The sequence below is a fragment of the Haplochromis burtoni genome, unplaced genomic scaffold, assembly GCF_018398535.1.
Source record: "Haplochromis burtoni strain Fernald_Lab_line unplaced genomic scaffold, NCSU_Asbu1 Contig_118, whole genome shotgun sequence".
NCBI classification, from domain to species: domain Eukaryota; kingdom Metazoa; phylum Chordata; class Actinopteri; order Cichliformes; family Cichlidae; genus Haplochromis; species Haplochromis burtoni.
Genome location: NW_024582479.1, coordinates 1,616,228 through 1,629,163, shown reverse-complemented (window position 1 = coordinate 1,629,163; position 12,936 = coordinate 1,616,228). Strand labels below are relative to the sequence as shown.

The 12,936-nt window shown below is 37.9% G+C and overlaps 1 protein-coding gene across 3 annotated transcripts in view; it reads left to right on the top strand.

Annotated features, from left to right (window-relative positions):
* Positions 1-12,936, top strand: part of slc27a4 (solute carrier family 27 member 4) — a 20,534-nt gene extending 7,598 nt beyond the window's left edge. For all 3 annotated transcript variants that reach the window (XM_005938797.3, XM_005938796.3, XM_005938798.3), the window contains exons 8-14: positions 1,263-1,372; positions 3,033-3,242; positions 5,055-5,181; positions 5,599-5,736; positions 5,831-5,995; positions 8,125-8,271; positions 8,817-12,936. In XM_005938797.3, coding sequence (XP_005938859.1) covers positions 1,263-1,372; positions 3,033-3,242; positions 5,055-5,181; positions 5,599-5,736; positions 5,831-5,995; positions 8,125-8,271; positions 8,817-8,974 — 1,055 coding nt within the window. In that variant the 3' untranslated portion in view covers positions 8,975-12,936. The remainder of the gene's footprint in view (positions 1-1,262; positions 1,373-3,032; positions 3,243-5,054; positions 5,182-5,598; positions 5,737-5,830; positions 5,996-8,124; positions 8,272-8,816) is intronic.

Genomic DNA, 12,936 nt, shown 5'->3' with positions numbered 1-12,936 from the left:
AGCGCCTCAGTTCAGCGTAGCTGCGCTCTGCAGGCTATCTGTGCAGTAGAACACTCAGGACCCCAAGGCTGCCCGATTCAGTGCCTGCGTGAGCCCAAAGCTGCCCGATTCAGTGCCTGCGTGAGCACCACCCGTGGGAATCATCATTGATCAGAGTATCCTAGCTATATTGCCAGTTATCACAGTATGTGTCAGAAATTGTAATACAGAACTGAACGCATAACATAACAATGATAAGAATGCATGAGATTATGGAGGGGGGGGGCAATATCTATTACAATACTTCCATCTGTGCCCACCCATTACATGAGTCCCACACCATAAACATATAAAAGAGAACAAACCCCAACAAATATTTTCATTTAATCATCCCAAAATAATGAAATATAAATAAATGTAAGAAATTGATGTTCTACAAAAGGCAACCACATGGCGAGATCCTAAATGAACAAATGTGAGCAAAACTAAATTTAACAGCCAATAATATTACTGCTAGTTTGAGGACTGAGGTGTTTGATCAAAATAGTTTTGCTGTAATCCAGCGGAAAATGTGAGAGGAGTCAATGCCAAACACTATGCTGCATCTCTGTTTATTTGCTTTTAAGCACATTAAAAGTGGAAAATATTTTGTATGTAATGTTTCCATCAGTTGTTAGTGGGATACTTCTTAATAGCAAGCACCCACTTTACAGTATTATTTGTGCTGTTTGTGCTCTTGACCATGAAATCAAAATGTTACGATGCTTTTATTTTTTTTTAAGTGTTAAAGTTAAAAAAAAAAAATTTAAAAAGGTAATTTCAGCAAATTGCTAGGTGATTGCAAAACAACATGACTATGATGATTGTAATATCATGTATACGGAGGTCATTTTAACCTGTTGCTAGGTGGTTGCTAGGCAACATGACAACATCTTAATGAAATAAAATCTGATAAGAACCTTCAGGCGGTGCCAAGCTTCAAGTTTGGTTCATCACCCTGTGATTGTGTGGGAGGACTTGGTGGATAATAAAAACAAACATAGATGTAAATTTTGTCTATTACAGTAAGATACTAATTATAACTCTTCAAACTTGGAGAGACTTCACTGGTTCATGTTTTCTTACTACAATGTTGTGTTGTAATTTATGCAGATAGAAAGATTAATTATAAAAGGCCAGTTTGCAAATGCAAATGTAGATAGCGATATCTACGTTCATCTGATAATTGCTTTGGTTTAAACAGTTTTTGCTTATTTTTTTTATTTTTTATTTTTTGTCTAAAGGAAACATTGTGGGAGTTGGCCAGTGCCTAATACACGGCATGACTGTAGTCATCAGAAAGAAGTTCTCTGCCTCACGGTTCTGGGATGACTGTGTCAAATATAACTGCACGGTAAGCATGTTGCACAGTCAGGTGAAAAACAAACTGCACCCTCTTTCACTTCTAAAGTTTTATATACCACGAAATTATTTTTAAAAATCTGTTCCTTTCCAAGTCTTATCATTATGTAGATGCAACCTGAGATGAATAACAACGCAGGACACATTGACACATCACCATGTCATTATTTATTTAACAGAAACTTAGCTAAAATGCAAAAGGTTAGTTTAAAAACTAACCATGATTCAGTAGCTTGTAGAACCACCTTTAACAGCAATAACTTTAAAGTAATCGTTTTCTGTATGACTTTATTAGTTTCCCACATTGTTCTGAAAGAATTTTGGCTCACTCTTGTTCACAGCGTTACTTTAGTTCATTGAGGTTTGCAGGCATTCGTGTACGGCTCTGTTATGGTCGTACCACAGCATTTCAGTCAGGTTGAACCAGTTTTGGCAAAGCATTAGCTTTCAGACATTTAGTCTCATATTTGACTCTAAAATATTTTGCTTTACAGAAGAGTTCATGACTGAGTCAGTGACTGCAAGGTGCTCAGGTCCCGTGGCTGCAAAACAAGCCAACATCGTCATCCCTTAAAAATTAATGTGAGGTGTTTGTCGCTGTGGCATTATGGCCAAACACTGGAGATATGATGGTCTCATCTGTTTAAAGCACACTGGTCAAGAAGTTTTGATGATTTTTCAGAAGCAACATTGCAAAACTAAACCGTGTTGTTATATTCTTTACAGGGAGAAAAGACTTTTTCCTGGCAATGTTTCCAAACAAGCCATACGGCACAGTCTTTTTCGAAATGCACTGTCATGACCTTTAATATTTCACATGCTAACCAAGGCTTGTAGAGTCTGAGATGTAGCTCTTTGGTTTTTTGCAGTTACTTTGAGCATTCACAGTCTGACCTTTGAGTGAATTTGCTGGAACATCCACTCCTGGAAAGATTGGCAAATGTCATGAATGTCTTCCACTATAATCTTTCTTACTTTATAATGATGGACTGAAAACTATTTAGAAATAGCCTTATAACCATTCCCAGGTTGATATGTGGGTAACAATTGCTTCTCTAAGATCATTTTTCATGTCTTTCCTCCTTGACTTTGTGTTAAGACATACCTGAATGCTCCAGACCAGGAAAATATTAAAACTTCTACTTTTATAGAGGTGCTCAAACTTGGTGATGACCAGTTCATCAAGTGCATTTGATTAGCAGCACTCAGCTGCTTCTTACATAAGGGCGTACTTAGTTTTTCACAGCACTGCTTAGTTTTTTGTTACATAAAGTTAAACAGTAATGAGTTGATGACCATCTGATGTTTTATTTAATAAATGAAGCTAATATGAAGATTTGCTTAGGACAAGAAGATTTTCTATTGTTATCTCCTGCTACATGAAGCCTTAAAACTGAAACAGGGTGTCCCTGTCACAGATTTGATTTATTAGGTACAACACAGTGGCACATTACAATCTCCTTTTTGAGAATATGTCTCTATATCATGTCATTTTCAGTAAAAATCCTTTAAAGATCTAATATTATCCCCATAGCTCTTTCAATTCTTTGTCCAACCACTGTATGCTTGCTGTAAAGCCATTAAGCAGTCTTTTTTTTTTTTTTTTAACTTTTGTCTCATTACTGATTGTTTTTATTCCCACTGTCCTCCAGATTGTGCAGTACATTGGAGAAATCTGCCGGTATCTATTGAACCAGCCAGTTCGTGACACAGAGCGACAGCACCGTGTGCGCATGGCACTGGGCAACGGCCTGCGTCAGTCCATATGGGAGGAATTCATGAACCGCTTCAACATTTCACAGATTGCAGAGTTTTATGGAGCCACAGAGTGCAATTGCAGTCTGGGCAACTTTGATAACAAGGTAGGAACATGTCTCCCAAAAAAACTGGTGATGTTTAACTGGCAAAATTTAATTTCATTATGAATCCAAATGTTTAAAATGGCATCACTGTGGTAAAGTATTGTCTTTTAGAATCCCAAAGACTGCTTAATCAATCAAGTTGCATAAATTAAAAAAAATAATTCAGAGGTTTTTGTTTTCATTAATCCTCTAAGGTCACAATATTAAACATAACAGCACCTTGTAAGCTGCTGTAATACAGATAGGTCTATATATATTTGGACACTGACACAAGCTTTGTTATTTTTATCTGTTTACTAATAGATATTCAAATTATCGTTAGTTATAGTTATAGACTCCCAGCTTTCGTTTGAGGGTATCCACATTTCCACATAGCCACTGTCTTTTTAAAGGGACCAAAAGTAACTGGACAATTGACTGAAAGGCTAGTTCATTGGCAGATGTGGGCCAATGAAATAGCATTTGTTATGTCATTATCAATTAAGCAGATAAAACGCTTGGAGTTGATTTGAGGTGTGGTGATTCCATTAGGGAGCTTTTGCTGTGAACATACAGCATGTGGTCAAAGGTGCTCTCCATGCAAGCCTTCTGTAAGTGGCAAAAACAGAAAAAACACATCGGAGAAATTGCTGCAATATTAGAAATGGCAAAATCTACAGTTTGATACATCCTGAGAAAGAAATCACTGGTGAACTCAACAATGCAAAAAGACCTGAACACACACACAAGACAGAATCATTTCCTTGGTGAAAAGAAATCCCTTCACAACAGCAAACCAAGTGAACAACACTCTCCAGGAGGTAGGCATATCAATATCCAAGTCATAAATGGAAGACTGCATGAAAGTAAATACAGAGGATTCACTACAAGGTGCAAGCCACTCTTAAACCTCAAGAATAGATTGGACTTTGCTAAAAAAGTAAATAAAAAATCTTTTTTTAAAAACTAGCGGAGGTCTGGAAAAACATTATTTGGAAGGATGAAACCAAGATCAACCTCTACCAGAACGATGGCAAAAAGAAAGTACGGAGAAGGCCTGGAACAGCTCGTGATCCAAAGCAACCACATCGTCTGTAAAACACAGCGGAGGCAGTGTGATGGCTTGGGCGTGCATGGCTGCCAGTGGCACTGGGACACTAGTGTTTAGTGATGATGTGACACAGGACAGAAGCAGCCGAATGAATTCTGTTCAAATCCCGCTAAATGCACTAAAATTGATTGGGTGGTGTTTCATAATAGAGATGGACAGTGACCCAAAACATACAGCTAAAGCAACCCAAAGAAGTGGAATATTTTTGGATGGCCAATTCTGATCTTAATCCAGTTGAGCATGCAATTCACTTGTTGAAGACTAAACTTTGGACAGAAAGGTCCACAAACAAATGACAGTAAAGGCCTGGCAGAGCACTAAAGAGGAGGAAACCCAGCATCTGGTGATGTCCGTGACTTCAAGATTTCAGGCTGTCATTGCCAGCAAAGGGTTTTTAACCAAGTACTGGAAATGAACATTTTATTTTCAGTTATTTATTTGTTTAATTACTTTTGAGCCCCTTAAATGAAGGGGATTTTTGGGGGGGTTAAAATGCTTTAGTTCCTCACATTTTTTTTTAATGCAATATTTATATGCAGCCCACAGAATTAAAGCTGAATGTCTCGAGTTTAACTGCATCTGAGTTGTTTCATTTAAATTAATTGTGTCAACGTACAGAACCAAAATGAGAAAAATATTTATGGGCCTAACTGTATGTGTGCCTTTCATTGTCCTCACCATACTGATAGATTTGTGGTTGCTGCTCTTTGTCTTTGCATCAGATGGGAGCGTGCGGCTTCAACAGTCAGATTCTACCCTTCATCTACCCCATCAGACTGGTGAGGGTTGATGAAGAGACCATGGAGCTAATTAGGGGACCTGATGGTGTCTGTATTCCTTGTAAACCTGGTGGGTTTACAGTCTACTTGTACCAAACATCTCTTTTAACCCTAACAAGCTCAAAATAAGTTTACAATGTTATTTTTAAGTAGTAATAAACACCTCGTGTAGATCCACAGCTCATACATTCCCATAAAAATGGTGCATGTTTCTTTATTAACTAAAGATGAACATGTCATCTGTATTTTTAGCAGTAATACTTTGTAGGTTTCTAAACACTAAGGGTCAGCTGACTGATAGTGTTAAAACAAAGCTAGAGTAGTTTACTCATCAGAAAGGCTGTGACCGCTCAGAATTATAGTATGGCACTGTGTTTATAATCTATGTGTTAGACTTTCCAGAATACATAATATGCATAAGCGGTCTTATTTAAGATCCTTGGGGGCTCCAAAAAGACTAATGTTCCTTATCTCTTTCTCATTCAAGGTGAGCCTGGACAGCTTGTTGGCAGAATCATTCAGAATGACCCTCTACGTAGGTTTGACGGCTACGTCAGCCAAACAGCAACTGACAAGAAGATTGCTCATAGTGTGTTTAAGAAGGGAGATAGTGCCTATCTGTCAGGTTGGAGCACTTAGCCACACACACATATTGAGTAGTTTACCGTATGCCATTATGACTGAATGAACTGAATACTGAATCATTTCCTTCTCACTAGGTGATGTGCTGATCATGGATAAGTATGGCCACATGTACTTCAAAGACCGAACAGGAGACACTTTCCGCTGGAAAGGAGAGAATGTCTCAACAACCGAGGTGGAAGGAACTCTAAGCAGACTCCTAGATATGAAGGATGTCGTTGTGTATGGAGTGGAAGTACCAGGTAATATCTCGGAATTTCTGTTTTTTTGTTTGTTTTTTTAATACTTTAATAGTCATTAACATCCTGGGTAATATATAAATGTTGGCTAATCAGACACACTGGCTTTTTATATGATATATTATATGATATACCTTAATTTTAACCGAAAAGGAAGCTTAGAGTAATTTAGAAATCTTTGCTTGGAGCTACGCTTGCTGGATAAACTGACTCCGTTGTTTCCAGAATTCGCAGGACCGTCTGGACTTCATATTGCAGATGAATTACAGCAGAGCAGATGGTTTTGATATTGATATTTGATATTCAAGGATGATTTTTTTTTTTTTTTTTAAATTTAATGCCCAGCAAACCCAGGATGGTAAACATTTTTGAGTTTATTTCTTAGAATAAAACATGTTTCTTGTGCACAATTTCTTATTAATAAGTATTATCTCACATTTTAAATGAAGTCTCAATTCATTAGTAAATGTGTAAATGAAATAGACAAGTGCAGCGTATATAAATTAAGTATACCGAGCAACACCATGAGGGGTTTTTTTTTTTTTTTCCTTCAAGCAAGAACCACACTGTGCTTAGCTCTATAGTTGTCACAGATGTAATGTCTTGGCTTGCTCTTGGCGCATATATATATATATTATATATATATACATATATATATATATATATATATATATATTATATTATATATATATAGGGCACAACGATACACAAAATTCACGGTTCGGTTCGGTTCGATACTTTGGTGTCACGGTTCAATATTTTTTCGATACAAAAAAAATGTTCATGCCTTTTTAATTTGTCATTTATTAAAATTATAAATATATATTTTAACTCAAAAGTACAGTTTTTAAATTTAATGTTGCTGAAACAAAAGTAATAAAAAAATAAATATATCTCAGGGCTCTCAAAATTTCAAAATCCCTGGTAGCCCTTCGGGCAGGGACTCTTCAGTTTTTGGTAGCCCAAAATAAATTAAGTAGCCCGAATAAAAAAGAGAGCAATTTTTTGATTGATGTTTTGTTTCCTGTTTTGTTTCCTTTACAATATTATACATTAAAGTATAATATTGTAAAGGAAACAAAACATTAATCAAAAAATTGTTGAAAAACAAATTACAACATTGTATAAAAATTACAATCATCAACTCAAATACTTGGTTCTAATTGAACAGAAATTTCTATGAACTTGTAAGAACTGTGTAGGACATGAATCAGTCTGTGTCAGATCCTGAATTTGAAATTTCCACTGAAGTCACGGGTAAGAGACAAGTGGAACCAAGATCTAGGCCATTTGCTTTTTGAAGTTTGCAAAGACTGCTAAATTTTGCCAGTGGTAGTTCACTCTTTGCAACATAGTACGCTGTTCTAAACAGATTTTTCAGGTTTATTTTTAGTATGTGATTTGCAATTGGTGTTTGTTCTGGGAAAGATATTGCAGACTGAGCAATAATGCATTTCTTGCATTTCTCATGGGTTCTAATGGGGGCCTTTCTTAAAATGACTGGTCCCAGTAACAAAGGCGCTTGTCGACTCAGAAATCGAGAGAAAACCAACAACACACCCGGCAGAACATTATATTAACATTACGGGTGCACATAAGTGGTCCGCATGTGCGCATTCGCTGTCAAAATAAAAGACGCGCACCAGATAAGAAGTTGGAATGCGCGTTTGCGTCCATATAAAAAGCACTGTTTTTGTCCGCTAGAGTGGGATTTTCACGGCACATTCCACACCACATCTCTGTGCGTTCATCATTTGTTTAAAGCCAGACATATATATGTGTGTGTGTTTTGCTGTAAAGGACTGAGTTGTAGTTGAGGTCCACTGGTGTATAAGCATGCTATTTTTCAAAGAGATGTTACTTTTGTGCACGAAGACAATGCATAAAGTCAGTTAGTGGTGTCAATATAATAAAAGCTGAATGTTGACTGCCAGACGGGCCTCATCTACTGTACAAAGCTGAAGCTTCTGTGATGCTCTGGTGCTATATGAAAGGGAGAAATACAAGTGGGATACTGTGTAAACAAAGGTTCTCCACAAGGCTTTTCGTCTCATTGCACAAACATGACCTGAACTTCAACCTCAGCTGGCACTAGAATTCCTCCTCTGACCTGCCTGCATCTGTGTGCACAGGAGCAGAGGGAAAGGCTGGAATGGCAGCCATTGCCGATCCATCTCACTCCACTAACCTGGAGAAGTTTGTGAAAGACATGGAGAAGGCTCTCCCTCCATATGCCAGACCTGTCTTCCTCCGCTTCCTCCCAGAGGTCAACAAGACAGGTAAAAATGACTTCAACCAAATATTGATATCTTGCATAAGAAAGGAAGCGCATTTCTTTGTTTAGTTTACAGAATGCTTCAATTGCTTTTGAAGTGCCGTCTGAGTCTTAAACTTTCTCAGCCACTTCCATAGTTTTTTCAGTTAACTAGAAGTTAGTTTTTTTTCTGCTCCCTCTTAGTCTTCAATGGGGAAATTATATATTGTAATCTAATTTCTACCTTACAGCAAGTTTTTGATCTCTTTGAGTCCATGCAACAAATTATATTTTGCTTTGTTGACACTTTTTTTTTTTATCATCACAAAACTCCATTTGTGTTTTTCAGTACTTTGAATATCTCCAGTTTTGTTCTTCAGTGTAGAATAGAGTAGGTATATCTCAACTTTAGATAGTATTATAGTTTTATAAAACATACATTTGATGTATTTTACAAATACAGCAGATTTCATAAGAGAAAAACTAGCATTGATAGGAGTACTTTGATTAAAGGGCATTGTTTGGCAAGCGAATCTCTCTACACATTCTCTTTCTGTGTATCTCTCTTAGGTACTTTTAAGTTTCAGAAGACAGAGCTGCGTCGGGACAGCTTTGATCCCAGCGCAGTGTCAGGCAGACTGTACTTCCTGGATTCCAGCAAAGGGCGCTACGTGCAGCTGGACGAGGAGCTGTACCGCTCCATTCTGTCAGGGAAATGCAAATTGTGATGACCAGGCTGACCACTACATCAACACACACACACATACTTGCACACACACACACTTTCACACACAAATACAGAAGACAATATGTGTGACCAAATTAGAAGATTTTGTCCCCTTAGTCACAAAAATAATACATTACAATAAAGAAGAGAATAGCCATATACAGGCCAACACACACACACGTATTCCCAAAACCACTTTGCTCTTTAACATCCTTAATAACAGATTGATGCACGTCACGCTCAAAAACACACACTCCACTCTGCCCGTCGCTCCTGAATACTCCTCAACAACTTCTCTCGCTACCTCAGCAAACAAAGAGAGAGGCACAAACCTAGAAAGCAGGTCTGCTTGGTGACTTGAAGCCACCCTTCATAACCACGCACTCCCTCGCCCACCAACAGATCTCATACACTCCCACCTGTAAACGCTGGTCCATTAAACCACAGGTTATTGCTGGCATGAAGGAGGAACAAGAGGAGAGGAATAGGCTGCCTAGCATCCAGGATGCAAAAACTTGACACTCCAGATAAACACAGACTTAAAGGATGCTGATGAAGAACATGGATTAAGTACATTAAATATGTGAGATAACAGAGGGACCTACTTGGACCTAAACTATCTCTCTGTTCATTGTTCTGTTAGTGAGATTGTTTTGTGACAGACTGAAGCTACTGCTGTCGACTTAACCTGCACAATTAGCCATAAGTGACAAACATGTGGAATAGCTACATACGTCCTGTTTTAGGTCAAATGTATCAAAGCATTTCCTTTAACTCTCAGCTCTTTGTCTTTTCTTTTCCATTCCTGTTGTATTACAGCAAATCCAAAGGCTTTCTTTCTTTCTTTGCTTTTTAAAGACCAACATATTTGACCTGTAACAGAAGTAAAAACAAAGTCCAGTGGTTGAAGGTGTAAATAGGGCTCTAGCAATTGCAGTGCAATAATTATCCACATCGGAAATGAAGAAAAACAAAGCTTTGTATTTAAATGTCTGAGATACACCAAATATATTTAAGTTGTAGTTTCTACATATTTAAGAAAATACAGACATTAATTTATTTTGTTAAAGTCTTTCTGTTGTCTTTTTTCTGCTTTGTGTATCCAAATCTGTGCTTCAATGGCTTGGGGAGTCCTCCTTATATCAGCTGTTAAAACACAAAGTCATGTGATCAGACTGATTCAACCCTGGACTAAATACATGGAGCTATTTCCATAAACAGGACTTGTTCACATACTGAGCATGAGTCCAGTATTGCTGTGTGGCTGTTTTGTGCAGGTTTTGTCCTGAAAGGTAGACTTTGCCTATATTAGGGTGTGTATATTCTTTTAAATTATATAAATTTGAGTGAAGTGGCAAAAGCACCTGATCAGTGAGGAGTTCATCTGGTGCTAAAAGGGATGTTCTACAAGTTGAGGGAATGCTGAATGATCCAAAGATTCAAAGGCGGGAGCAGGAACATTTGAACTGGAAGGAGTGCATCAACATGGAGCAGTAGAAGAAGAGAAGACAACATGCTTTGTCATCAATGTTATTGTCTGTTGTTTGCAGTAGATGTTCTCTGAGGTTGTAGCAGCATGAATGAGCATCATCAACCACAAGCAGAGCACTGTGCCTTACTGTGAGTTCACCTCCCAGGTTCACAGGCCCTGGCCCACACGCTTCCTTTTTGGACTTCATCTTTCACTCTCTGTTGGTGTCCGTCTTCCATGACCTAATTTTGTCTGTCTCCGAATTACCTGACATACTAGTCATGCAAATCTGGCGCGGATCACAGGAGCTCCAAATATTTTCCTGAAAATTGTCTGATAACTATTCACGGCAGCCACTGGACTGGCATCTTTATCCTGCCCGGTGCAGGAAGGGTTTGTTTTTGTCATTGGGCAGGGGTCCAATTTCCCAAGGCTGCTGTGATAGCAATTCCAATGACCAATCTATACTTCTTGTTTTTAAACTCTTCTGTTCTTTTAGTCCTAATTGTAACTTTAACATGTCTGCTAACAGTTTTATTTGCTTTGTATTTCTTTCTTGGGTTGTCATATAGTATTTTACCCGAGTTTGTTTGCTCAGCACTTTTATTTTAAGCCTTTATTGTACTTTCTGCCAACCGGCCCATTCCTTTCCCTTCATCTCTTCCCCGTTCTCCTCTCCCTCCAATCCCATCCGTTTCTCTCGGGTACTCATTTCCTGCTTCGTGTTATTACTGATTCAGACATTTGTTCAAAACAAAAAATCTGAATACATCTCACATATTTCCTAAGTTCCTAATTGCAACTTGATGGTTTTATTTACGGTAGTTGACTTTTAAGATGGTTCAGAAGGTCTCGTAACATGACGTTCCAAACAAACGCTCAAAACCTTTTTCAAATATTGTTTACCAAAGTGTGTTGTTTGTAGTCTGCCATTACCCTGTTTGTGTGTGTGTGTGTGTTTTTGTTTTTCTTCTTACATTGCAACTGATCACATCCTAAGTTGCCTACAATACAGCAAGTTATCTTTTTCAGCAGTTTATGTTTAAACATCTTTTCTTGATTTATGCATTGCACTGATTGACGCAGTTGACTTTGATGGCTGCAGTCTGCTGACAGTGACCATCAAAGTTGCTCTCAAGTGTGATTTCCCTGTTTTGGGGGAATAAAACAACAAAATCAAAGCCGTTCGACAGATTTGTTGCTGCTTCCTCCGTCTCTCTCATTAACTTGTATTTATTCTTTAATGATGAGTGTGAAATGTTCTCATGAATGTATGAAAAAGAAAATAAGTGATGGTGATGGTGATCATGTTCGGTAAAGTCTGATTTGTATATCCAAAGGGAACTCAGTTTGGCTGTTATGATGCTTCTACCTGAGGGGTTGCATTCATCAACCCTGACCACCAGGGGGCGTGTGATTAAACAGTCCCACAAAGAGCACTCTGAAGAGGATGTTTCCATTATTTTTAATGAGTTAAATTATTATTTTTGAACAACTGTTAATTGAACTTTGATTGTTTTACTGCTACATCTGTTTGCTTTTGTGTTGTTTGTGTGAAATCATAGCTTTTTTGTGGTTTTGATATAAGAAAAGAGGATTCATGCATTTTGAAAGACAATCGAATGGCTTTTTGTTTTTTCTCTTAGCAGGATCTGCCGGGGGGGGGTTGGTTCAGGGAAACACTTGATTTTTTTGCATCTACTCAGAGCTCTTTGTTTTGTGATGTCTGAGAGAATAAATATTGAGTCAGAAACTACACTATACAAACTAGGCATGGTCATGATCACGCATGATAATTTGTTTAAGAAGTTTAAAACTGATTCAGATCTTTCATTTAGCATGTCATTAAAATGACTCTGAGGAACCAAGTTCCCATACCATCTGAATACATTTACATTATCGTTGTACGGTTTGGATTTAACACGAGTCCCTAACACACTCACACATGGAGATCGGTGTGACCATTCAGCTTCTCTCATACTAAGAAATCAACAAAACTTCTGAAATGGTCAAATTTGGTGAGGAAAGCCTCAAAGGCTTCAAGCTGTCACCAGTCTTCCCAGCTCATAATGAGATCGGTCAATGTATGTCGCTTCAAATACAAGTGACGAGTCACCTCTTAAGGCACAGTTAAGTTAAACTGAGTGGTGATCACGCAGCCTGGCTGTTTTATGTATAACACATCTTTTTGTGTTGCACTTTTCTTTGTTCCTCCCTGTCGTGGTTCAAACATGTCTGCCTACATGTGTGGAAAAGGATTAGTTGTTTGTTTTTAATTCAGTATATATAATTTTATTGTCTCACTCCATAGACAGCAGTTCTGTGCAGAGTGCGTAGAGGAGGTCTGTGAGGTGTGCTGTGTGTGTGACACACTGATGTCCCCTTGTCCACTGAAGGCTCGTTGTATACATCATGCATCTCAAGAAAATGAGATAAAAGCAGAGCTGCAAATGGAAAAATCATCATTATTAATAAAAAATATTTAAACTCTT